This window comes from Corythoichthys intestinalis, chromosome 3 (genome assembly GCF_030265065.1).
Source record: "Corythoichthys intestinalis isolate RoL2023-P3 chromosome 3, ASM3026506v1, whole genome shotgun sequence".
Lineage (NCBI taxonomy): Eukaryota > Metazoa > Chordata > Actinopteri > Syngnathiformes > Syngnathidae > Corythoichthys > Corythoichthys intestinalis.
This window is the reverse complement of record NC_080397.1, coordinates 19,020,759-19,046,319: the sequence shown is the minus strand read 5'-3', so window position 1 is coordinate 19,046,319 and position 25,561 is coordinate 19,020,759. Positions and strand designations below refer to the sequence as shown.

At 38.4% G+C, this 25,561-nt stretch overlaps 1 protein-coding gene across 2 annotated transcripts in view; it reads right to left on the bottom strand.

Annotated features, from left to right (window-relative positions):
• dock8 (dedicator of cytokinesis 8) overlaps positions 1-25,561 on the bottom strand; it is a 139,434-nt gene that overhangs the window by 95,738 nt on the left and 18,135 nt on the right. For both annotated transcript variants that reach the window (XM_057831104.1, XM_057831105.1), the window contains exons 2-5: positions 19,462-19,561; positions 11,147-11,322; positions 9,486-9,557; positions 8,944-9,052 (exon numbers count right to left, since the gene is read on the bottom strand). In XM_057831104.1, the coding sequence (XP_057687087.1) occupies positions 8,944-9,052; positions 9,486-9,557; positions 11,147-11,322; positions 19,462-19,561 (457 nt within the window). The remainder of the gene's footprint in view (positions 1-8,943; positions 9,053-9,485; positions 9,558-11,146; positions 11,323-19,461; positions 19,562-25,561) is intronic.

The window sequence follows — 25,561 nt, the reverse complement described above, 5'->3', positions numbered from 1 at the left end:
AAGCTTGTGCCGGACTACTTTTAGTTGGAAATTGGGAGAAAAATTCACATAAAGGTATTTCAAGTTAAAGAATGTATTTCAGGTTTATACCTGTGAAAACGACCTTAATATGGACATTGACATAACAGTTAAGTTCTTTAGATCGTGTGTTTGACACGAATCTTCGTGTACTAGCATAGTATTTGTTCGTTGCTGATATCACTGGTTGTAATTTCAGATGAGTATTTTGAAGTATGAAGAAAAGATTTAAGTTGTCAATGGACAAGGGTCCGTTAAGAGACAGACTATTATTGTTGTGGTAATGTAGTACGTATTAGAGCCAAATAATGAAAAGAAGAAAAAAGGACTATGAGATGTAAGTAGCTGTAATGAACTACACATTTTACATACATGTACCGTAGCTGAGAGCTATGACATTAGCCTGGCTAATGAAATATTTCAAATAGATACTTGTTATGGTTTTTCTTGGGAAAAAAAAAAAAAAAAAGTAAATGTGAAAAAAAATTGTCATTTGTCATGATATGTAGCAATTTCGCTGCGGCACGACATGTTGGGACTGTCAGACTCCAATGTAGCCCACCACCCCCAACCCCACTATACACTACCTCTTAATCAAGGTCAGTTGGGAAAGTCTCCAACACCCTAGCGACACTAATGAGGTCAAACACTATTTAAAATGAATAGATGGATTACTCCTCACCACCCTTTTCACCAGTCAACATGTGTTTTGGCAATGGTCCATTGTGATAATACACAAAAGAGTCTCAATAAATGCGCTAAAATGAAGCAAAAATAAGCTATTTTGGTTTCAAGCAGCAATTTGTGGCCACTTTGAAATGTTGTTTTTGAACTGAATCCACTGGAATGATTCAGCCAAAAGAGCCCAAATATGAATTAGGGGTATTAAACAAGTGGGCCATGATAAATTGTGAAAAATCTGATGAATGCAACCATGAAATTAAAATCCAGTGGTTATTTGGCGCTTAGTCTAATCGGTATCGTGTCTCAAATTGTGAGTGAGATGCTGGATGTTGAGCATGGTTGTGGCATTTCCTGCCGTCATCTAGCCATGGTGTATTTGAAACTCATTTCTACCTGATCAATTAACTTCAAATACAAAGCAAAACGAATAAACCGAGGACAAGGTCGTACCTGTAAAACTTGTGAGTTGTTGTTCTCATTTCACTTGTATTATTTGTCAGGAAGGTCAGTTGAAAGTGAGCTCTCTTTTCCAATAACAACATGATCAAAAACGCACATAAAGCAACAACCCAAATCCAGTCATAGGTCACAGTTACACAGAGACTACATAACCCCTGTAAGTTCTAAAAACTATTTAAAGAAGAACACTGCTACAAAAAAGGCAGTTTACCCGAATTCCATCCAGACACAAAAATGTTTAAAACCGAGTCACCTTTTAAACCAGTATGCAAGTTACAAACTCTTCATGTGATTAAACTAGAAAGATAACGAAGCAAAGTATCAAGGAGAGTTTAATAAATAAAATTAATGGGGTCTCTGTTGCTAATCAAATGCATTAAAAAAACAAAACAAAAAACAAAAAAAACACGTGACTAGAAGTATCTTTAGACAGCCCAGAGGGAGAGCTCAAGGTCTCACTTGCTTTGTTGTTCTTCCTCTTCCTCTTCTTGATGAGGACGCTAACTAGAATGGCTACTCCTTCATTATTTGTAGAAGGATCAGAATGAAATTTGGCAGGTATATTCTGGGGATGTATATACGCATCTATCCTCGGAACAGGAATTTCGATTGATTAGGCTGTTCGATTAATTGTATGTGGACTTATTTCTGCCAGTTTATGGAGCGAGTTGGGTGGTTGAAGTTCATATGAACTTTTTTAATGATTATTTTCAAATGTTAAACATGGTCTAATACAAAATTATACCATAACTTTCGGACTATAAACCGCTACTCCTTCTTCGGCTTTGAACTCTGCAGTTTTTTGGCCAGTGTGGCTGATATATGGATTTTTACAGTCAAATGACCTGCATGTCTTTTTGTGTAAATATCCCATGAAGTGGTAGATAATGGATGGATGGATAAAATGTGGACACCTGTGGCCTATAGTCCAATGTGGCTTATTAATGAACGAATACAGTTTTCTTGTAAAATTTGGTGGGTGTGGCTTATAGTCAGGTGCACCTTTTTGTCGAAAAATTACAGTTTACATATAATTTTCCTTTTAGCTTTTTGGTGCACTCCAATATATATTATGATGATTTAAAAGACGACTTGGAATGTAAACAAAGGCCAAATAAACATACTTAGAAACTATCAATTTGAGCTGATCTACTGTTAAAATACCACTGTGCAAATTTGAGGGTTAAAACAATCTTGACGTGTTAACTGAAACACCGCTCTTTCTACCCTGATAGTCATTAGATTTAATTACAACTAACCAACTGGAGCATCCCATTCACTGCACACAAGTTCCAAGGCTCTCATGCCAACCATGGCATCATATGGAATGACTCAATCTCCACAAGCAAAATCATGCTGCTCTCATATTTGAACCTCGAGCCATGCTGTCCCTCTCAGCGTTACTTGTCTCTTTCACTATCATCACACATCACTCCCAAAGTCCCACAGTCAAGGACTGAGAGTCGCAGGCTGCAACGGCAAAACAGATCGTGACGTGCCAAAAAACAATCGTACTTTTCTTCCCATCACTGTCACACTCTAACTGGCATGCAGATCATGGGAAGCTGGCTGCTTCAATAAAGGCCTTTTGGTTTGTGTGATTAAGCGTTGCTGGCATATACAGGGTGACAGGGAGGAGGAGGTGGTTGCCAGTGGCAAGGACTCCGATTGGTTGGCTCTGCCTCAGGCTTAGAGGCCGAGTCTTGGTCAATTTGAGACAAAAGAGGATGGGAGCTTGGCACAAAATGCTAGTTAACGAAGAAAGGAACTAGGAAGTAATTCAAAGTAGAAGATAAACTAAACATGTAGACCTACATGTCTGTTTCCTGTTCAGGGATACATATACCCAGTATATCACTTGTGACTCACTGCAAATAATATGATGCTTTAATAAGAGACAAGATTTGGAGGTGAAAACATTCATTTAAAAAAAATAAAATAAAATAAAAATTGATTTGTTTTCATAGGTCAAAACGCAGCCACACTTGCGTATATGTGTACTGCTACTTCTAAAATGGCTGTGAACAAAAGAGAACTACTGTACTTGATTGGTCCCTATAAAAATCTGATATTTTATTTTCAGGCCATATTGTCCAGCTCTACTGCTCTAGCAGAAAGACATAGCTGTGTTGTCCACTTTAAAACAATCCCTCTCCCTTCTGCTCCCTCTCACGCCTTGATTAGTATGGACTACCATGCTGCTCTGACTTCAGGCAGAAGGCCTGCTTACCACCAAACAAAATTATAGGTGCTATATTGGAGTTCACTGACTACAAAATAGTATTAGGGTTGTGCAAAACAAAATACATGTAAATATGACAGAGCGAGTAATAATAGAATTCAAACATGCCAAACAGAAAAGCCTAAACTACAGGGAACTACATTGAGAATAGTTACAACATACGGAGACAAGATTTTGTATTTTTATGAGAATAAATTAATTAATTAACCCAAAAACTATGACAACAAAAAGGTGAGAACATTCGCAATCCCACCATGAATAAAAGAAGTACAGTTATCCCTCGCTAGTTCGCGCTTCAGACTTCGCGCCCTCAGTCCATTGCAAATTTTTTTCAATTAAAAAATAATGAGCTGTCCCGAGCCAATCACGTAGTCTCACTTTTGCTCCCTGCCTCCCTCCCTGCTCTTTGTTCATCAGGCCGTGCACTGGAGTTGCTTTTTAAAGTTAACGATGTTGACAGATGTTTGTGTCTGAACTTGCCAGAGTCCCGAACTTCAAACGCGCCGCATGCGTCCATCATCGTTTTGCTTGTTAAACAGTTGCTGTGGCAACTCATTGTGTGTAAGTGAGCAATGGAGTGGAATGAGTGGACTCACTCACTGAAGCATTTAATAAAGCCAAGCATTTTTCTATTACAGTACTTTATTCTTAAGTATGTTTAATTTAAAAAAACTAAAATTTAAAAATTATTCAGTGGGACAGTAACATGTTTAAAACTTATCATAATTATTACATTTGAACTATTTAAAAACCAATAATTAAAATATATTTTTTATGTATACTTTGGGGGGAAAAGGGGAAAACATGTCTCATATGAATCTCTTTCCAATGCTAAATCTGAATACCGTATTTCTCGGACGACAAGTCGCACCTGAGTATAAGTCGCACCAGCCATAAAATGCCCGACGAAGATAAAAAAAATATATTCAAGTCGCATCGGAGTACAAGTCGAATTTTGGGGGGAAATTTACTTGATAAAATCCAACACATAGAACAGACATGTCATGTTGAAAGGCAATTTAATATAAAAATATAATAGAGTACAACATGCTGAATAAGTGTACAGTGCACAGTGCATGAACAACGAAATGTGAATATACTGTCCTCACCAGGACACTACGGCTCGGTCCTGGCTATTCAGCGGGCTAAACTCCCAAATGACGATGCTGGACGCCCATATAATTTGCTGAATCAATTTCGTCATGACACAAACGATTAGCATGCGTTCGCTAGCATTAGCGCATCGTTCAAACAACCAGACAACTGTCTCTAAATGTCCTATCGCGGCTGGAAAACACACAACAACAACAGAAAAGATGATACAAACAGGCGTTGCCTCTGTAGAGATATTTTACAAGTATAAACAATGAACTTAGGTTCACAGCCGTGTTTGTCTCTCGCTAACTCGCCCACTCACTCAGCTACGTAGCTGTCGGTCTTCTTCTAGCGTGTGAGCGTTCTTCTTAACATGTGAAATGATATCATATTGTTTTAATAATTTCACACATAAGTCGCTCCTGAGTATAAATCACACCCCCAGCCAAACTATGAAAAAAACTGTGACTTATAGTCCGAAAAATACAGTAAATCCATTGAACACAAAAATAACAATAATATTTTTTTAGGGGGCAGTGGGGTGCACTACTTCGTGGTTTTTCACTTATCACAGCAGGTTCTGGTCCACATTAACCGCGAAAAACGAGGGATCACTGTAAAACCATTATCGCAATGGCCTAACCCAGTACTTCTCAAATAGTGGGGCGCACCCCCCTGAGGGGGGGCGCAGAGCGATGCCAGGGGGGGCGCATGGACCTCGGGGAACATGCTTTTTTTTTTTTTTTTTTTTTTTTTGCCGTACTGGAATAAAGTGTACTTGCACATCCATTCACTGTGTGGCAGTGGCGCGCTCATTTTCAGAGTGCGCGCAGTATTTTTGAAGTAAGGAAGAGCACTCAGCACACAGAAAACAAATATGAGGAGCAATGTGCCGCCGCCGTTTTCGAAAGCCGTTTTCCGACCGGACTCACTCACGCAGCGACCCACTGTCTTGTCCGGTTCTCACTTCGCCGCCCGAGAAGTGCCATTTTCGGCTTGGGATCGTCACGACGACCGCCCTCACCTACGGTTCTACCTCGGCCGCCGAGAATGTGCTTTTTTCGTGCCGTTTGCCTTTTAGCTTTTAACACAGTGGGTGATGAGGAAAGACCACTGTTTACTGTGCCTAAAAATAATTATAGCGGACAGCCAGAAGCCAAATCAATTAAGATGCCACTTAAAGACATTAGACCCCAATCTCATTGATAAGCCGCTTGATTGTTTTTCAGCGAAAACGTGCCGAATATTGCCAACAATCGTCCTGTTATATCATTAAACCAGTGAGCATTGTTAGCATGCTCATTTCAAAATAACACACCATTGCAAAGGAGCTAATACTGTGAGCAGCAAAAATAAAAACTGTCCTTCTGTCCAAGGACACTCTTTTTTTCTTTTATTCAGTTTTGTTTTTTCAGTCAAATTTTTTGGCATATTGTCCTCATGAGTGAATGTTTCTAATCAATTTGAATTTGTTATTATTTACTGATTTTATTACATTTTATTTTTCTGTATCAAATGGTCAAAAGTGTACCTTGAGTGTATTTTTACAGTTTAGATGTGACTTGTTTTTTTAAAGTCAGGCAAATTGATGCGCGTCAAGTCTTCGCTGTTACAGACAAAACAATGTTAATAAAGTTATACTTTATTATAAGTTGATCTATGTTACTTTTTTTCTTTATTAGAAAAAAAAGGACGCAATGTTAGGCAGATGCGTATTTATAATAGTAATTTTATAGACAAACGATACTATTTACAGTGGCGGCAGAGAGTTGGGGGGGGCGCGAAACATTTACGTCTTCCTTGGGGGGGCGTAACAGAAAATAATTCAGGCATGAAAATGGGTCAGGGGTTAAAAAGGTGAGAAAGGTGTGGAGGAAATATGTTCCGGCGTTCTGCCAAAATGTCCGCCGTCGGCAAAACGTCCTACATGTGGCGAATTTGACCATTTTAATTTTTCACATAAGGCTTAATATTCGAGTTAACGGGGGTTTAATTAGTTGAAGGAGTTGATTTCAACCACCATAGACTCGCGCTAGCTTAGCCACTCCGGAGCCCTGAAACTAACAAATAACCGTCAAACTGCACAGAATTTGTTCAAATCATTTCCAACGACTAATTAAACCCCGGCTAACTCTAAGGTTAAGCCTAATGTAAAAAATTCTGAACTTCCCCTTTAAAATAAAGACCATTGAATATGGCCCTTAAAATGTTGTCTATAAAAGTTTTAGAGCAATAAAACAAACAACACAAATGAATAAAATGAACAGGAATCCTTCAAAGTATTTCATAATGGGTCCAAATTATTTTTCGAACAGATCATGTGACTATAGAACCTTAGAGACAGCCGTTTGCATTGCTTAGCCAAAACTACAGCTGAGGAGGCAAGATGGATATTTAGAATTTCTTTAAAACTAAGCTTTCAAAACCCTCAACAACAACTGAGCTTGAACCGAGGATTGAGCACGAGCAGTATCAAAAAGTCCTGGCTGTCGTGTTACCTGTTGTGCTGTAATTCCAAGTGGTGCTTGAATTGGATGCTTATAGCGGTGGACAGTCTTTTTGAGCCAGCGCAAAGTTTGCAGCGCACGGAGATATTTTTGTTATCTTTACTGGACAAAAATGTGAGGTAATGGCTGTGTTTCCAGTGTGCAAATGCAGTCTTTTGTAGTATATCTCCTGCCTATTTCATTGCATCCTGGCGAGGTAGCAAGGCTATGTTGTTTTGGCCGCAAACTCCCAGCGCTCACGCATCATGGTAATACACGTGACCCTTTTTGTTCCATCCCCGATTAAAAAATGTGACATGTGATGTCACTCCCATGACTACAGTATTCTTCATTCTACACACATTATGGGGCAATAACAAAATAGTAACGCACAGACATCAAGGAATGTAATTTTACTCAGATTACTGATTTAGAAAAATGAACGCGTTAGATTGTTCTTTACTGAAAGAAAGTAATCAGATTAGTTACGCATTACGATACCGCGTTATTGACAACACTGCTTTTATATTACCGTTAAATACACAAGCTTGACGCTACCTTAACGGGAGCTATTTTTTCACCGGACGCTCCAGCAGTGTTCAACGCAAGCTGCAACGAACAGCAGTAACTTTGTCATACCACAAAATATGAAAACGAAAACCATTACTCACTAAATTCAATATGCTGGCAAATGCATTCATCTAAAAATAATTGGGAGTGATACTTTACCTCCTCCAGCGAATGTGAATTTGTGCTTAGTACAAGATCATCTGTCGCAATTAGCGATCTTTGACGCTATTTTTTTTTTTTCCTCCCCGCATACAAACTTGTTTCTCTCTCAGCGGCTGTGATTAACCTCAATGAAGTTGCTGTCCTAGCTAAGCCTTGCCTATCATTCGTCTTTGTAAGTTTTTAGTAACTTTGTGTATTGAATTTGAAAGGAAAATGTGTGTTTTGTTTTTGACGAACTTTTTCATGAAGCTAAACTGTTGAAGCTACTCACATTTGGAAAAATACGAGTGTACAACGTTTTAAATGTATTCATTTGGTATATTTCAGTTACCACGATTTGAGAGATCAATAAATTGAAGAATTTACGCCTTGCGTTTGGAGTGCTTGTTTTTGGGTTTGCTGGAATAGCGTCACTGACACACGCAGCATCAAACGGGAAGGGGTAAGCGCTGCCGCGCCAAGCTAATTCTGGCTGCATTTTCGACACATGAAAAATAACGAATACGTACTACTGTATGACGGAAAATTTTAGTGGTTTTGTAACCGCGACGTTTTCATAGCATGGCAATCCGTGAAGGTAACTGGCACATGCCTACAAACGACCCCCCCCCCTTAAAAATTTTTCTCCTCGGATCTACACGATTCACGTAGGTCATCCTTTTTGACTTCAAAACGTCGAATTTCGCCGAAAGGTGAGAGATTTTCATGCCTGATAATTGAGAAGCACTGCCCTAACCCATGTTGGACAAGAGAGATTGACAATAGCGAGCTGAACGGGATGCTAACATAGACCGTTTGTCTCGTTTAAGTCTAACAGGCGCATGGAGAATTTGAAGTGACTAACGCAATGTAAGGGTGACACAACAACTGTGAGGCAAGTTAGATGATTACACAATGATTGTAGGAAACGAGTGAGTCAAGACTGAAACTTCTTGCCTCAGTGACAAAGATTGTAAGCTGAAGTTCGCAGAGTCTTATTATTTCCCCAGCTGAGGTTGAATTGTTTATTGGGAAATGTTTTCGTCATTTGCTTGTACACTAATTAGGGCTGTCAGAATTACAGTGTTGATGCATTAATATAAATTCCCCTCAACATTTTTCCTTTTTATTTTTTTTTAATCGCACAGAGAGGTTCTTTAAGAGATTTTTTTGTTGCAGCACAACAATATTTGCCTATCTCGGCAAAATGTTTGTAAGGTTTGCTTTACTGAATAAACAGCAACTTACTGGTGTGTCATCTTTGAGTGACTGCACATCGGACTCAAATGTCTGTTTTTGAAGGAGCTTGTGCAGACCGGCTCGCTCTGAATACGCACTCCAGCCATCCCCTTGGCACCTTTGAGGACATACAAACACACAGAAAGTTAGTGACTAATGCACACACCAAAAACAACAAGCATGGTTGCTGCAGATACACCTCTGCACTTGTAATCACTATAGATAACCCCATATCAATGTCGGGCATACTAAGATCATGGCTGTGTGTCAATGCTTTAAATGCATCAGATTGGAGGTGTGTAATGTTTATCAGTCTTTTTGAAGTGTCACATTTCCTGTTCACAGAGGCGCCGCTTTCTCAAGCAACTGAAGTGTGTGCATTCACTCTTTTCTCTGATTTAGAGTTTAGGTAAGGAGCCCGTAAAAGAGCCTGCACATCTTACTTAACCTTAATATATTATTTCCAAATCAACCCTTAACCCAATTTCATGCTTTTAAAAGCGAAAACCTTTGTGAAATTAAAAGGACTGGGACTCTTTAAAGGGATTGACCTTCTGGACACCACAAGCCACGGCTGGGTGTAACTCTTGACGCAATCTCTCACGTGGGGATCCAACTCCACTCTGCAAAATAGAGACAAGATGAAATGGTAACTAACATAGACCAGGGCAAGCATGAAGAAAACCTCAACTACTTAATCTGAGGTGGAAAGTAACAAATTAAAGTGGATACAAAAAAGCCTACACACTTCTGACCTTTTCAGATGCAATGTTTTTTGTACAAACCCAATTCCACTGAAACTGGGATGTGTTAAACAGAAATAAAAACAGAATGCAATAATTTACAAACCACGTTCCACCTATATTTAACTGAATATACTACAAGACAAGATACCTAATGTTTAAGGGATCCACGGATAGAAAGACTTGTAGTTCTTAAAAGATAACAATTATTATTAGTTAAAATAATTTGATATTGAATCCCCTCTTGATGTTTTCGTTTTTTGCAAAATTAGTTTAACTACCGGTAGTAGGTCGCCATTGTTGTTGACGTCGCAGGGCGGTGACGTCACATTGTTACGCTGCCGGGCTTCCAGAGTATGACTCTAGCGACATAAACATGTCATCTGTTCAACCCTTTCAATTTGAACCCAAGAGGAACATTAATGAGCATGACAGCACTGTCGATATTTTACAAAACAAGCAGCAAAAGCAAAGCGAACAGGAAATATGGGATGAGACAGATGAGAGTAGGGAAAAAAAAAACGGTGTTCTGCCAAAATGTGCTACACCGGCGAAACGTCTACAAGAAGCGAATTTGACACCCAAAGAACTACCGTGCGCGTTCAGCTTATTTTGTTTAGATGCATACAGACAGAACATACTAAAGATGCCTTAAGAAAATACTTAAACGAAGTAACATCAAATAAGGGTGGTTTAAATATGCTACGTGACAAATGTGTTCAACAGATCAACAATCTGCTTTAAAAATACCACAAGAAAACACAATGTTTAAAAGTATGAGGGGAAAAACAAAAAGTATTTTGAGGCAATGAAAAGGTAATTAAAGACTCAATAAAAAATACAAATATTAAGTACCTGCCACTTTTAACCGGTGTTGGACGTCTCGCCGCGTAGAAGAAATTGCAGTAACCCGGTAGTATTTGTCGAGTGACAGTGACAATTACGTCATCACCCCGAGCGTCCATTGCGCGCTTAAAACATGGCGCCCTCCATACGTCAAAACGTACTAAATATTATAGATCATTAAATCAATGGCAAGAGTTTATGCGTTTCTAGTAACATATTTTAATAAAAGAAGAATTGTGGCTTATTAGAGCCTACAAGTCTTTAAGTCCTGGTCAACTTTCTTGTTTATAGCAAATAATTATTCACTTTAAATTTTATGGCCGCAAAATGTTCCAAAAGAGCTGGGACAGTGTCAAGTTTACCACTGTGTTACATCACATTTCATTTTAATAACATTTAATAAACTTTTGGAACTGAGGACACTAATTTTTAAAGCTTTGTCGGTGGAATGCTTTCCTATTCTTGCTGAATGTACAGTATCAGCTTTTCAACAGTCAGGAGTCCCCATTGTCATATTTTACGCTTCATAACCTGCCACACATTTCAAATGGAAGTCCACTCCGGACTGTCGGCATGCCACTCTGTTGAAACACGTGTAGAACATTAGTGATTCGGTGACCCACCCATCGTGAGGTACGGGGTGCCGGACTGTGCGACACTCCTTCTCCACCAGGTCCACCTTTAGGTCGTCATCAGGGAAGTCCCCGAGCTCCTGCATTAGAGCAAAGTCGCCACTTCGGAGGTGCGACATCAGGAACTCCTCCAGGTCCAAAGGATCCAACGCGTCATATGACTGCGGCTGAGGAACCGATTTGAAAGGTTTAGGACAAACACAACTAAATACAGTATCTGTTTGTTATCGCTTAGCATTTTTGCCTCACAGTTGTAATTTTCTGAGTTTGAATGTCATCTCTAGTTTTCCTGTGTGGAGTTGGAACTTGTAGGTTTACTCTGGGCTCATTACCATTCTCCCACATTCCAAATAGATTGAATAGTAATTGATCTAAACATACCGTACAACTGACAAGAGACCAATCCAGGGTGTGCGTCACCTTTCACTAAATGTCATCTTAGGAAGGCTCGTCTACGACTTTACTATAAAATTAGCATTTTGGTAAATGGATGTACCGGTATGTATGGATAGACTTCAGTCCATCACAAAAACATCACAACTCTAAAGCACTGTTCCAAGGTAATACCAACACACATTCATCGCCCACTCAAACCAGAACAAATTATATGAGATTAAATAGGGCAAAAAAACAGAATACAAATATTTTTACAGGCTATTTTCTGCTACCGGGTACCTGTTCAAAGACCAAAGTGGATGGAAGTAGTCTGCAAAAGACAGATGGTTCTATTTTTAGCTCAAAACACCTAACAGCCAACACTTCAATTCACAGTAGCTCTGGCTAAATGTGTTGCACAAGACTTCAGGAGAGATGGAAGGCTTAGAACCTAGCATCCAAGTTCATCTATAAACACAAAGACCCTCCAGGTGGCACACACATTAGGGGGCGCAGACAAGCAAAGATTGGGCCTTTTTGTAACAAAAAACGTACATTCAAACGTGAAGAGAAAACAGATATTAAATCTATAGTAATTCACAAAAAACATGAATTGAAGTTTTATAGTCACTTATTTTTACAGGTACCCTTGAGATGAATTGTGACTTAAAACATTGCACACACAGCTAATCAGTTGTTTACAACTAGCTTAATTTTTTATTAATTCAACAAATTCCACTGAGTGAAATAATCAGACTTTTTTTTTGTTTGTTTGTTTCTTTAGTTACACATTTACCGGACAATAGAAATGTTATCTTAATATTTCACCACATGCAAAAGAGACAAAGCTTCTTCCATCTTAACTATTTCACGACCAAAAACATTTAAACAATGTTTTTAATGATGTTCAACTGCTAATAACTAAAGAAAAGAGTAGAAACAACCATTTTTTTTATTTTGAAAGAACTAATCTAATCTTTCTTTTTGTAAATTCTGTGTTTATGTAGCCATAGGACACAATATTCTGGGATGCTTGGAAGAAGGTGATAAACTTGTGAAAAATGGCTGAAATCGAACGAGTTAAAAAATGGGTTAAATTGAATCTGATGTTAAATAAAGGATGACATTGTAAATTAAATAATAGTAATAAATAGAATCTAAATGGCATGGTAAAAATGCCTCAAACAAGTTAACAGAGAAGAGGGAGAAATGACTGCAAGAACATTACAAGATGAGTCACTGCTCAACCCAACAATTGAGCGCCAAGAGAATTCCATTTACCTACAGACATGTTTCTGCACATCAGTCAACCTTTGGGCGTGTTTTTCGGCAACAAATTTTAATACAAGCGCAAAGTATTAATGTTCCACCTCAAACTACTGTTATGATCACAAGTCATCACTGTCTTCATAGTGGTGATCGCCTCTGTTGCAAGTACAACAGCAAACTAGAACAAATGAATGCAAATGTATGCATGCCTCTGATCAGGGCACGTTGCTATGTGGAAGCCAAACAGTCTATTCATAACTGATGTCTGGGTATTAACCCGGCAAGAAAAAGGTTAAGAAGGTTAAGCAGAAATCTGGAAAAGTGTTTCATTAAATAGAAAACAAAGAAAAAAAGTGCAATACATAACATTTTGTGAAATCAACAAGCTACCTGGGATAATTTCAGCAATCGGAATAGCTACTAAACAATTTTACTGTAATCGTTCTTATATTTGGAAATAGAGAAAAGCTGTGCACTTACCCTGACGACTACTGAAAAGTGACCCAAAAGGGGAAGCGTGCAAAATGGCGCATGCCGGATATGAGAAGTGACAGTGTGCACCTACACCAACGGCGCTGCCTGCTTTATATTGAAACTAAGCCATGATGCAGATCCTCTTAAATATTATCCACACTTTCCTAGAAGCTGAAAAGTGCAGTAGATGAGGGATGAACATTATCAAATAATGTTTTTTAAGGGGGGGTGGGGGTGGCATGAAGATTTTAAATTGAGTGAATGTTGAAATATTCTAACCTGAGATTTGAGAACAACCACTGAGCATAACAGGAAGTGACATCAGTACACATGCACCTCTGTCTACACGTGCAAAAAACGCAGATGCAACTTTCCATTATATTTTATTCTGACATTTTTGTTTTTGGCAGCGGAACTTACCATATGGACTAGTGGTTAGAACTTACAGTGGGGCAAATAAGTATTTAGTCAACCACCAATTGTGCAAGTTCTCCCACTTGAAAAGATTAGAGAGGCCTGTAATTTTCAACATGGGTAAACCTCAACCATGACAGACAATGTGGAAAAAAAACAGAAAATCACATTTTTTTATTTTTAAAGAATTTATTTCCAAATTAGAGTGGAAAATAAGTATTTGGTCACCTACAAACAAGCAAGATTTCTGGCTGTCAAAGAGGTCTAACTTCTTCTAACGAGGCTCCACCCGTTACGTACATTAATGGCACCTGTTTTTACTCAATATCGGTATAAAAGACACCTGTCCACAACATCAGTCAGTCACACTCCCACTATGGCCAATACCAAAGAGCTGTCGAACCACACCAGAGACAAAATTGTAGACCTGCACCATACTGGGAAGACTGAATCTGCAATAGGTAAAACACTTGGTGTAAAGAAATCAACTGTGGGAGCCATTATTAGAAAATGGAAGACATACAAGACCACTGATAATCTCCCTCGATCTGGGGCTCCATGCAAGATCTCACCCCGTGGCATCAAATTGATAACAAGAACGGTGCGCAAAAATCCCAGAACCACATGGGGGGACCTAGTGAATGACCTACAGAGAGCTGGGACCACAGTAACAATGGCTACTATCAGTAACACAATGCGCCGCCAGGGACTCAAATCCTGCACTGCCAGATGTGTCCCCTTGCTGAAGCCAGTACACGTCAAGGTCCGTCTGCGGTTTGCTAGAGAGCATTTGGAGGATCCAGAAGAGGACTGGGAGAATGTGTAATGGTCAGATGAAACCAAAATGTTGGAGGAGAAAGAATACTGAATTGCAGCCGAAGAACACCATACCCACTGTGAAGCATGGGGGGGGGGGGGGGGGACATCATGCTTTGGGGCTGTTTTTCTGCAAAGGGAACAGGACGACTGATCTGTGTAAAGGAAAGAATGAATGGGTCCATGTATCGAAAGATTTTGAGTGAAAATCTCCTTCCATCAGCAAGGGTATTGAAGATGAGACGTGGCTGGGTCTTTCAGCATGACAATGATCCCAAACATACAGCCAGGGCAACAAAGGAGTGGCTTCGTAAGAAGCATTTCAAGGTCCTGGAGTGGCCGAGCCAGTCTCCAGATCTCAACCCCATAGAAAATCTGTGGAGGGAGTTGAAAGTCTGTGTTGCCTAACAACAGCCCCAAAACATCACTGCTCTAGAGGAGATCTGCATGAAGGAATGGGCCAAAATACCAGCAACAGTGTGTGAAAATCTTGTGAAGAGTTACAGAAAACGTTAGGCCTCCGTAATTGCCAACAAAGGGTACATAACAAAGTATTGAGATGAACTTTTGGTATTGACCAAATACTTATTTTCCACTAGTGATGCACGATAATACATTTTTCAACCGATATCGATAACCGATAATTTCCGGCTCCTTCCACCCGATAATGTCACGCCGATAATGCTATTTAAATATGTATGTAAAATGTTAAAGTATACAAAGATCAAATGTTACTGTGCAAAAATGTAATTTAGTGCTATTTTTTTCCACATCAAATGTGAACAAGTAGTAAATTCCAACATCTAAACAATGGCAATGACATTGTGTAATGGTAAGCTTTTGGCAACAATTACTTAGAGAGTAAACACCCAAGTTGCACAAAAATGCCTTTAAAAGTAAGCCATTCCAAACATATATCACATTATTACACTGCAAAAACACCTCCTTAAAACTAGCAGAATTGGACAAAACTGTTGATTCCGCACATTTGGAGGCTAAATCAAGTATATAATTATCGGATTGCATTATCGATTGAATTTCGTTTTATCTGGATTATCTGTGTGACGTCATAACTGCCATTATCGGCCAATAATTATCGGTGACCGATATTATGGTGCATCTCTATTTTCCACCATGATTAGCAAATAAATTCTTTAAAAATCAAACAATGTGATTTTCTGGTTTTTTTTCCAAATTCTGTCTCTCATTGTTGAGGTCTACCCATGTTAACAATTACAGGCCTCTCTAATCTTTTCAAGTGGGAGAACTTTTTACACACAATTAGTGGTTGACTAAATACTTATTTGCCCCACTGTATGACTCATAATCTGGAGTTCAAAGGACTGAATCCCTGGGTTTGAATATTATCCCTGTATGTGACTTCTTCGGGTGCTCTGAATTCCCCTATCCATTCCTAAAACATGTTAATTATTCATATTGCAGATTTTTTCTCTAATTGTAGATGTCAATGTCTTAGTCTATAGGCCGCATTTAATTGACTGACAACCAGTCTGAAGTGCACACCGTTTCTCGCCGCTATAGGCTCCAGCTCACCCACAACCAGCGTCAGGACACCTGAATTAGAAAATTGATGACAGGATTTGTTTGTAGTGTGAGTTGTAGAAAAAACAGCCCTGAAGTAAATTCTGAAAACCAGCAAACAAACAGGGAAACTATCATCCAAGGGATTATAGTATTAAAAATGCCTCTCCCACATCCCAAATCTGCCCATATTAAAGATTTGACCATGTAAGCTGCAAGGTAGGCAGACCCCCATCAAGCCGTATTTTTGACCCATTTCCCAAGCAGGTTAGGGATTAACTATGTAGCAATCCGCCGTGAACTAGTGGGAAATACATGAATGGTGCCTAGCATCCTCCTTAAAGCCTGTCAGCTGACTTGTTCAAGGATGTTCACCAGGGGCTGGGATGGGGGGGATCAAAGGCCTGAAGCATAGTCAGTCAGTGATAGAGACTGTCAGGAGTACAGATTTGGAGCTTTGGAAAACTCAGTCGCGCCAGCAAGATGTAGGTCGGTGAATGTGTGGAGGAAGGGCAGGAATAGAAAATAAAAGTGCGAAGACCGGGTTCACAAGAGTGAGAGCGGGAACAAATCCCTCTGACGGATTACTGTGTATCATCCCGTCAGCTTCACAGTGCCTGAGTCACTCAGCTTGTCACCGACTTTACAGCGGATGGGAGCTCCTTAGCATGTAGAAGTACAACTACGCTGTTTCTGTCAAGAAGGGTACATAAATTACTATTTTTAACATCATCACTTGATTTAAAAAAAAAAAGCTGATTTATGCATGAAATCACTGTTGTATATTTGCATAACTAACACTGTACCACATACTGTAAAAAAAATAAAATTAAAAAAAAGTAGCGTAGGATATTCAATTGAATAAAGGTTAAAAATATTAGCTAATCTTTGTATTCTGTTCTAATTTATATTATACAAAAACATTTTCATTACAATTAGGACTTCCATATCAATTTCCTATAGTGTGTTTTGTCATTGGAGTTGCAGATGAGTTGGAGCTCTTCCCACCTGACTTTAGGCAAGAGGCATGGTATGCCCTAGACTGGTGACAGAACAAGCCAATTCCGGGGCACATGTGAACCAACAGCCATTAGAACTTACATTCATCCCCATGCAAATTTTACTGGCTTCAATTAACATAACATGCATGATTTGGGTATGTGGGAGAAGATAAGCCAACCTAGAGTGCACAAAAACTTGAGATTGATACCCAGAACTAGGCCTGTCACGATAACAAATTTTAGTAGGCGATATACTCTATTCTATCATAAGTTATTTCTGATATGCAATATTATTGTCAATTTATCTTTAACCAATTCAACCACTAATGCAGTGAAAATACATCCTGAAAAATCACCAATTCAAATGCAATAAATTGTTATTCTTAGATATAATGATAGATCAAAAATGACTGTCATCATGCCCTGCAAAGTACGCATTTCAGCAAATTTTAAGCCAAATTATTCATTGCCAATCAGATTTTTCAAAATGATTATCATTTTAACCCTTTTACACCTAAAACGATTTTGGCTGACTTTGCATGCCTTTGGTGTTGCCTTTATATTTCAAAGAAAAAATGTATATGAAAATAGGGTGTCCTTTTTTTCAGGACGCCATAACCTTCAAGTCCAAACTGTTGTTTTCTTCACTGACCAATTATAATCAACATTTTGGACCAGAAAAGACAAAAAAAGGAATCCCAAACTCTTGTCAAATCTTGTAATATTGATGTCCCATTGACAACCAAACATGAGCGACGAACTGTTTTGAAGCATGATTATATTTATTCAACTTGTTAGGATAGACATTCAACAGAAAAAAATAAGACCGAATAGTTTTATATTTGACAATTCAACACAAACAGCAGGTATGGTCGTAGGTGTTTTGGGCCATTACACATACTCTGGTCAAAACGGGTTATATACAGTAGACTAAAAGTACTAAACAATGAAAATACATATATATTAATATATAAATACATATATATTATCTAACAAAAAAAGGGCTTGGAGGGTATCTCTTTGTGAGGTTAGGTATTGTAGCCATCACCTTATAGAAAGTATATATCTGCAATCAAGCTTTTCGAACACACACATCTATAAAATTGAAGATTGATAGTGGAAAAAAAATCAAATACAACTTTGAAAAAAAAAGTATTTTCAAAATACTCACAATAAACTAGTTCAGTTCAATTTTTTCAGGCATTCCACTCAGTTTCCCGTTTAACAGCGCACAAAGCTTACGTCACACACTAGTCACACAGCCAACTCTTTCGCCCTTTGCGCGCTGACATTATCTCCCGTTTCACTGGGTCGATTGACTTCAAGTAAAAACGGGCATGGACCTCAACTTCCGCACTTTCAAATGAGACCAACATACGAGGTCACGTAATTACAGCCTGACGAGGCTTCAAGGATGATATTCGTAATTTTGTTGCCGCTGACATGTTTGGTGTTAAAGGGTTAAAGCTATTTTTAGTGTAGAATGTGAAGTATGTGAGATGAACTCCAGAAATCTTTATTTACCTGTTGAACATTATGTGCTTTTATTTTGAAATGTTCTCCGGAAGTACGTTCGCTAAGCTCCTAACAGTAAGCTTTACAATCCGTAAAAAATTGATAAGTGCCTTCAATTATCTTCAATTTTCGTCATGCATGTGATGTCTGTTATAGAGTTTTTCTTTTTTTCGCATTGTTTGATGTGAACCATTGAGTTTTCATGTTTGAAGTGTCACCTTTTAACCGCATGTTTGCGTTTTATTGAAGACTACCAATGTTTTATAGCAGGCTTAACACAACAAATACATTGTCTTTTTTCCATTAGCCTCAATGTAGCGATGCTAATGTTTTACAATGTTTAAGACAGATGTGATTCATCAGTTTGTATGTATGAACTTTAATTCTACAGTGTGCTGATGAACAATAAACATCTGTGAAAGGAACTGGAGTCTCATATGCAATCAACACGCATGTGTGCCGAGTGCACGCAGCACACGCATGCACGCACACGGCGATAAATCGCAAGAAATTATTGAAAAAAATCACACATCTCAATGGGAAATCTGGAGTCTACATACTGCAAAAGCTACATACTGCAAAAGCTAAACACACTTGAAAATGTGTTGACGATTCAGTTTTTTTTTATGATTGCTTCATTTGATATAGTACCTGGACAGCTGTTTTGTACGGTACAACCTATATTTTTACAATGATGAAGGTACCTGATATCACACACCATGGTGATTCAACATGAAAATTGTTATTTCTAAAGCCACAGTTGTCATTTCGCTGTCAAGCAGTGTTCCTTTCCATTACAAACAATATGACCAAGATGTCTGTGTTTTTCTATATAGATCGATAGGTGTCATATGTTTCTGAATAACATGACAAGTTCTGTGAATAGAAAGCAACACTCACCACGGTGAGGTATGTCATAGTTGAGGCGTTGGAATTTGTCCGTTTGTGATAATAGCCATAGTTGCCACTGAAGTTTCGCCTAATTTCTGCAGACGAATGCCTGGAATTAAAGCAGGGAGGCAACGGTCAAAGTTTGCATACCAATGTACTTTCAAACAGTTTAATTGTATTCAAACACAAATCTGACATTGTTCACATCATACTTTGCGTATATTTCAATATTCGGGCACGTCATGGAACTTATTAAGCATACAACTCTTAACTTCACTATTGTTGCCACGCACGTTACTTTCAATTGCTTATTCATGCAGATTCCATTCAGACTATTGTTTCCTTCATGTGGCAGATCTACACAATTCTGTTGAGTCCTTGTCATGTTGACAATCCATAGAATAAATATGGGGTCCTGATTTAAAGTCAGGCTGTGGCAGAAAATCAATATGACTTTGCAATAGAGAGTGGCATTCTAAAGACAGTGGGGAGGATACAGTGTGTGTGTGTGTGTGTGGGGGGGGGGTGTTGCATATGCGGTTGGTTGTGTTTTCAACAGTGTTGTTAATAACGGCGTTACAATATAACGGCGTTACCAAAGGCGTTATTTTTTTCAGTAATGAGTAATCTAATTAATTACTTTTCTCATCTTGGCAACGCCGTTACCTTTACTGAGGCGGGAAAGGCGTGCGTTACTATGCGTTACTAAGTTGGTTGAATAAAAAAAAGTCTGAGAGAAACGGACTCACGGGGACGAGAGCAGAGCAGGAGTGGGGAAGACGCCGTTGCAACCGCGATGCTAGATGGCTCCAATAATACCTGACTTCAGCCATAGCCGACAAACTACGCCCACATGACACGGTAGATATCATATTATAGAACTAGATGCAAATGACAGACACTGCTGCATTGCCAACATGTTTAAAGGACTACATGCGTTTGTAAACAGCCGCCATCTTAAAGCAGTAGACCTCTCAGGAAGGCCCGGATGTAGAGATCCTTCCTAGCGAACCTAAGTAATTTTTTAAAAAATCTAAAATGCTCCTAAATCGGCAAAATCTTAACTTAAATCTATCTTTAAATGATGAAACAGTTTTAAAACTTACACATGTTTAAAGTAGACAGAAGGGAACTAATGCAATAACGGGAGAAATTTTAACAACTTTAACGATTGATTCACAACTTTAAATGACTTCCACACATAGCAAAGAATACTAGCTAGTTATCGCAATACCCTTGTGTCTAGTTAAGTGGAGGGTAAAGAATTGGGCTTGGGCCAATTGTCCCCCAAACCCTTTAAGCTTCACATTGTGCGACCTGTTTTTTTTTTTTTTTTTTTTTTTGAGAAAAAAAAAATATCACTAGTTACTTTGCCAAGTAACTAATTACTCTTACATTCCGGTAACTGAGTTACTAACGCAATTACTTTTTGGGAGAAGTAATTTGTAACTGTAATTAATTACTTTTTTAAAGTAAAATTAACAACACTGCATGGCACTAAATGCGTTAGTAGACAGCCGCCATCTTAAAGCAGTAGACTTTTTAGGACGGCTCTGTTGTAGAGAACCTTCCTAGCGAACCTAAGTAACTTTTTATCTAAAATACTTCTAAATCGGCAAAATCTTGACTTGAATCTATCTTTAAATGATGAAACAGTTTTAAAACTTTCATATGTCGAAAGTAGAGAGAAGGGAACAAATGCAATAATGGGAGCAATTTTAACAACTTTTAACAGTTGATTCAGGGTAAAGGGTAAATTAGGGTAAAGAATTGGGCTCGGGCCAATTGTACCAAAAACCTTCACAAAAAACTTCACATAGTGTGGCCAATGTTTTTTTTTTTTTTTTTTTTTTTTGAGGGAAAAAAAAAAAGTAATTATCACCAATTACTTTGCCAAGTAACTAATTACTCTTACATTCAGGTAATTGAGTTACTAACGCAATTACTTTTTGGGAGAAGTAATTTGTAACTATAATTAATTACTTTTTTTCAGTAAGATTAACAACACTGGTTTTCAATGTCAAAAAGTGGGCAGGCCAGAAAATGAAAAGACACCAGTGTAACAAGCAAATTGGTAAAAATATTTACAAAAGACTTCAGAAAACACAAAAAAAAATACTTAAATGATTGTATATACTGTAAGATGGTTATTACAAGTACTGTTATAGTTATTTTATTATTCTTATTATCTATTCTTCATGCTATCAAAATTAGCAGCAAAGTTCATAGATTGTGGATTAAGTTCCATCCTTCCTAGGTTGGGTTTTCATGTTCTGCATGTGTTTCTGGGTGGTTCACTCAGGTTTCCTCCTACATTTCAAAAGGATGCACGGTAGCTTTATTAAAGACTAGGCATCGTTCGATTCCTGATTTGAAGGTATACTTAGCTTTTAAAAAGTCAACGCATCAGATACTGGAATTCTGGAGTTTTTAGATTGTTATTCGTTTTCTGTTTATTGTATTTTGGTTTGCTCTATTTGATATTGTCCCTTGTTTTTGATTTTTGTATCTGTACAATACTATTTTAGCCATAGTACAGTGCTTTTTTTACCCGAGTTAGGTTTGAATATATATATACATTTATACATGCACATCATATATGCAGTCTATAAAAAATAAATAATTAAATAAAAACTATTGCAAAGCCGATAGTACCTACTTTTAGAGCAATTGTGTTTGAGCAATTCCTCACCGCAAAAAATTTTGTCAAAACCATTTCTTTTTCAGAATTACTTGTGACCTATGGTTTTCAATGGAATTATTACTTTATGGACACCCTGTATACAAACATCTATTATACAGTGGCTGCAAATTTAAAATGCTATTTAAAACACGATTTGAACAGTTCTGATTTCATGAAGGTAACTGTTCAAGCATGTAAGAAATGAATTTGCTGTATTTGCTAAGTGAAAAACCCTCTGAAATTAAGAAAACCTGAAACTCATTCAGCATCTTACAATAAATTGTGTGCAAATAAAGAAATTCCACTGTATTTATTTGTGTGTTTTTCCCCACATGCGGTACAGTAAAAGCTGGCACTTGGAAGTCTTGACTTTTTATGTCCACATTACAATAAGGACAAGTCATGCCAATGCTGAACCCACACCACAACACCGCCCACTTGTCTATGTTAATGTCTAGTTCCAAATATATACACCTAAAAGGGGGCAGGATGCTAACATCTTGCTAATTACCACTCTAAGCCCAGTGGGAGACTACCAGTATATCAACACTATTCAGACAGCACCTCCACGACACTTGTGAGGATAATCGTTATCGAAGATGAATGAATGAATGATTGATTCAAGCACATACTTAATTCCTCCAATAAACACCATCGGAATCAACATTTAAATACGTCTTTCAGCATGTTATTGCAGAACTATTGTGATGTTATGTCTGAGAGTAATTGTATTATTTAGTCCATTTGGTTTTAGTGAGGTGGGAGGATAAAGGCTTAGGGGCTGTTTACACTCCAATGGTAACTGGGGAAAAACATTGCAAAAAAGTTTTCCAGATGTCCCCATTGTTTACACAATGACAGCATTTTGGGACCTGAAACTGTAAAAAAAAAACTCGTCCCAGAATGGAAATATTGACAACGACCTGTTGTCACGATCCAAAAGGTTGAAAAAGCAAAATTGAGTTTCAGGGGCCGTTTACATGGTGACTCTCCGAGAATAAGAAAAATGTCAAATTTGCATTTGCATTTCCGTCTCCATTCGAACAATGTCGCAATTCCACATGAAAACGATGTAGTCTTCATGCCAGGCTCTAGGGGGCAGTGCAGATTTACAGGGCGACAGAGAATGATGCACTTTAACCCCACCAAGCTCCCTCAGCTCTGAAAAAAAATATGCCCGTCCACTCGAAGCAATGGCATTTTTCTTTTGTTCAGAAAGGCACAAATATGGAAACATTCAACATATTTAATTTAAATTAAAATATTAAAACACTAAATTAAAGCTGACATTCCGCCATATTTGCTGTTTTTAATGTTTAGTAGCACCGCTGCGCATGCCCAATGTGACGTGTACGAGTGCTGACGTTATCGGCGCGGTCTCTCGCTGTGGGAGCCTTTGATATGCATGCCGAGGAAGCCCCCCTCAATCGGATTCTTCCACTTTGGAGGCAGGATTCAGAATTTTTCGTCTTCAGTCTTCGCCGACACCATATGCACGCGAGGCCACTCCGCAAAACAGTCATTGCGTCTTCGTGTCGCAGAGTCGCAATGTAAACTGCCCCTCAGTGGCATCTGTCTCCCATACTCTAGAATGGTAGGTGATGTTAATGCCTGTGACGGTGACAAAGATACTGATGACATCAAAACCATGAGTTCCAAGTTCATGAAAATAACATGGCTTTATATACCAAGCTTCAACTTGCCCACGCAGCGGTTCAAGTCATCAACTGGCTACGCTCATCACACGGAGCAGAAAAGGAAATGACATAGCAGAATCAAGGGAATCACATTTTGTTGGTGCAGCCACCTTCCCACTGGGCATGCATACTACTACATCAGCAAATTATAATTTTAATGCACTTTTGCATCTCCGTGTGCACGCAGATTTGTGCACACAAATCAGTCATGTAAATGTGGAATTACAACAAAAAGCAACTTTTGCTTTTTACGCCTAAACGTGACTAAGTTTTTTTTCTGAACGAAATGAAATAGTCCATCTAGAAGTGGTTCACAACTGGTAGCCAACATTTGGATTTCAAGACTTAAAACGCTCCAGTTTCACTTCTATGCAGCAACTGAGCCAACACCAAAGAAAAACAAACGTCTTTACTTGCCCCGAGGGTGTATTGACCAGCGTATGCACGGCAATTCAAACCTCATGAAATGTTTTAACACTCCACTTCTAAAAGGACGAGCCCAAACCTTAAAGCCACAAAGCACACTACGAATATTTCGTCAATATACTGTACATTCCGCAGCAATAACCAGGAAAATGGACTTATGTATCAATGTCACTAGACAACTTTAAAACTAAATCAAAACTACGTATCATTTGTATATGCACGATCATATTCACAAACACTCCCATTGTGGTCGCCTGCTACCATTCAAAACACAAAGCTCATGGCTATAAAAAGAGCAGGCAAGTAAAACAGTAATCAGGCCTTGCCAGCAGCACACAGGCATTATTTCATCACAGCACACAAACAGCCTGTGACTATTGTCTCCATTGGATTCTGCCATCCTTTGGCTGGAAAACCCCCTCAAAAGCAGATTTATTAAACAGTTATTTTCACCAATTTCACATCAAACAAATGTTCTGCTAATTACTGGAATGTTCAGTAAAATTTTGGAAAGACGTAACAATCTGCCATACAAGCCAACAAGCCATAACAATATGAGAACACCAACTGTGTGACAGCACAGAAACAATTACAATAGGAAGAGTTATGTGTTGTATCCCCAATCTGCTGTGTCAGCCCGGTCTGGAACATCAGGGTTAGGTCCGTGAAAATGACCACCAAGTCATTTCCCAGACAGCTCTCCCTTTCAGCCTGATGATGTCGTCCCAAAATAAAATTTGATTGCAGCCAAGCACTGGCATGTCGGCAACATAGACTGCAATTGTGTGAGACGTGTTCCAAATGTTTTTAACATGCTAACTGCAATGACAGGAGGACTGGAGAAGAACCAAAGAAAGACTGCAACAAATGATTAAGTGAGGATATAGTCACAAATATTGATGCCTGTTTCCAGGTGACATCACCAGACAATATCCACGCCCGAAAGACAGTCTGCTAAAATTCAGGATAATATCATAAACAATAGGCATGTAACATAATTACCAAAAATGACTGTTAATGTATTGTCACACTGTTAACATCTAAAGGCATAATTTTACCAAAGAGGGATATCGAGAGGGCTGTACTGACAAATGTAAATTCTAAAGCTGTTAAATGTTTATAATTAGAGATGTCCCGATCGATCGGCATCCCGATCTTATTATCCGATCACGTCATTTTCAAAGTATCGGAATCGGCAAATAATATATATATATATTTTTTTTTTTTTAATTAAATCGTTTTCTAATTGTATTTAACGTTACAGACATAATATGTTACACTCCAGAGTCTTTAGTTTAGGCTT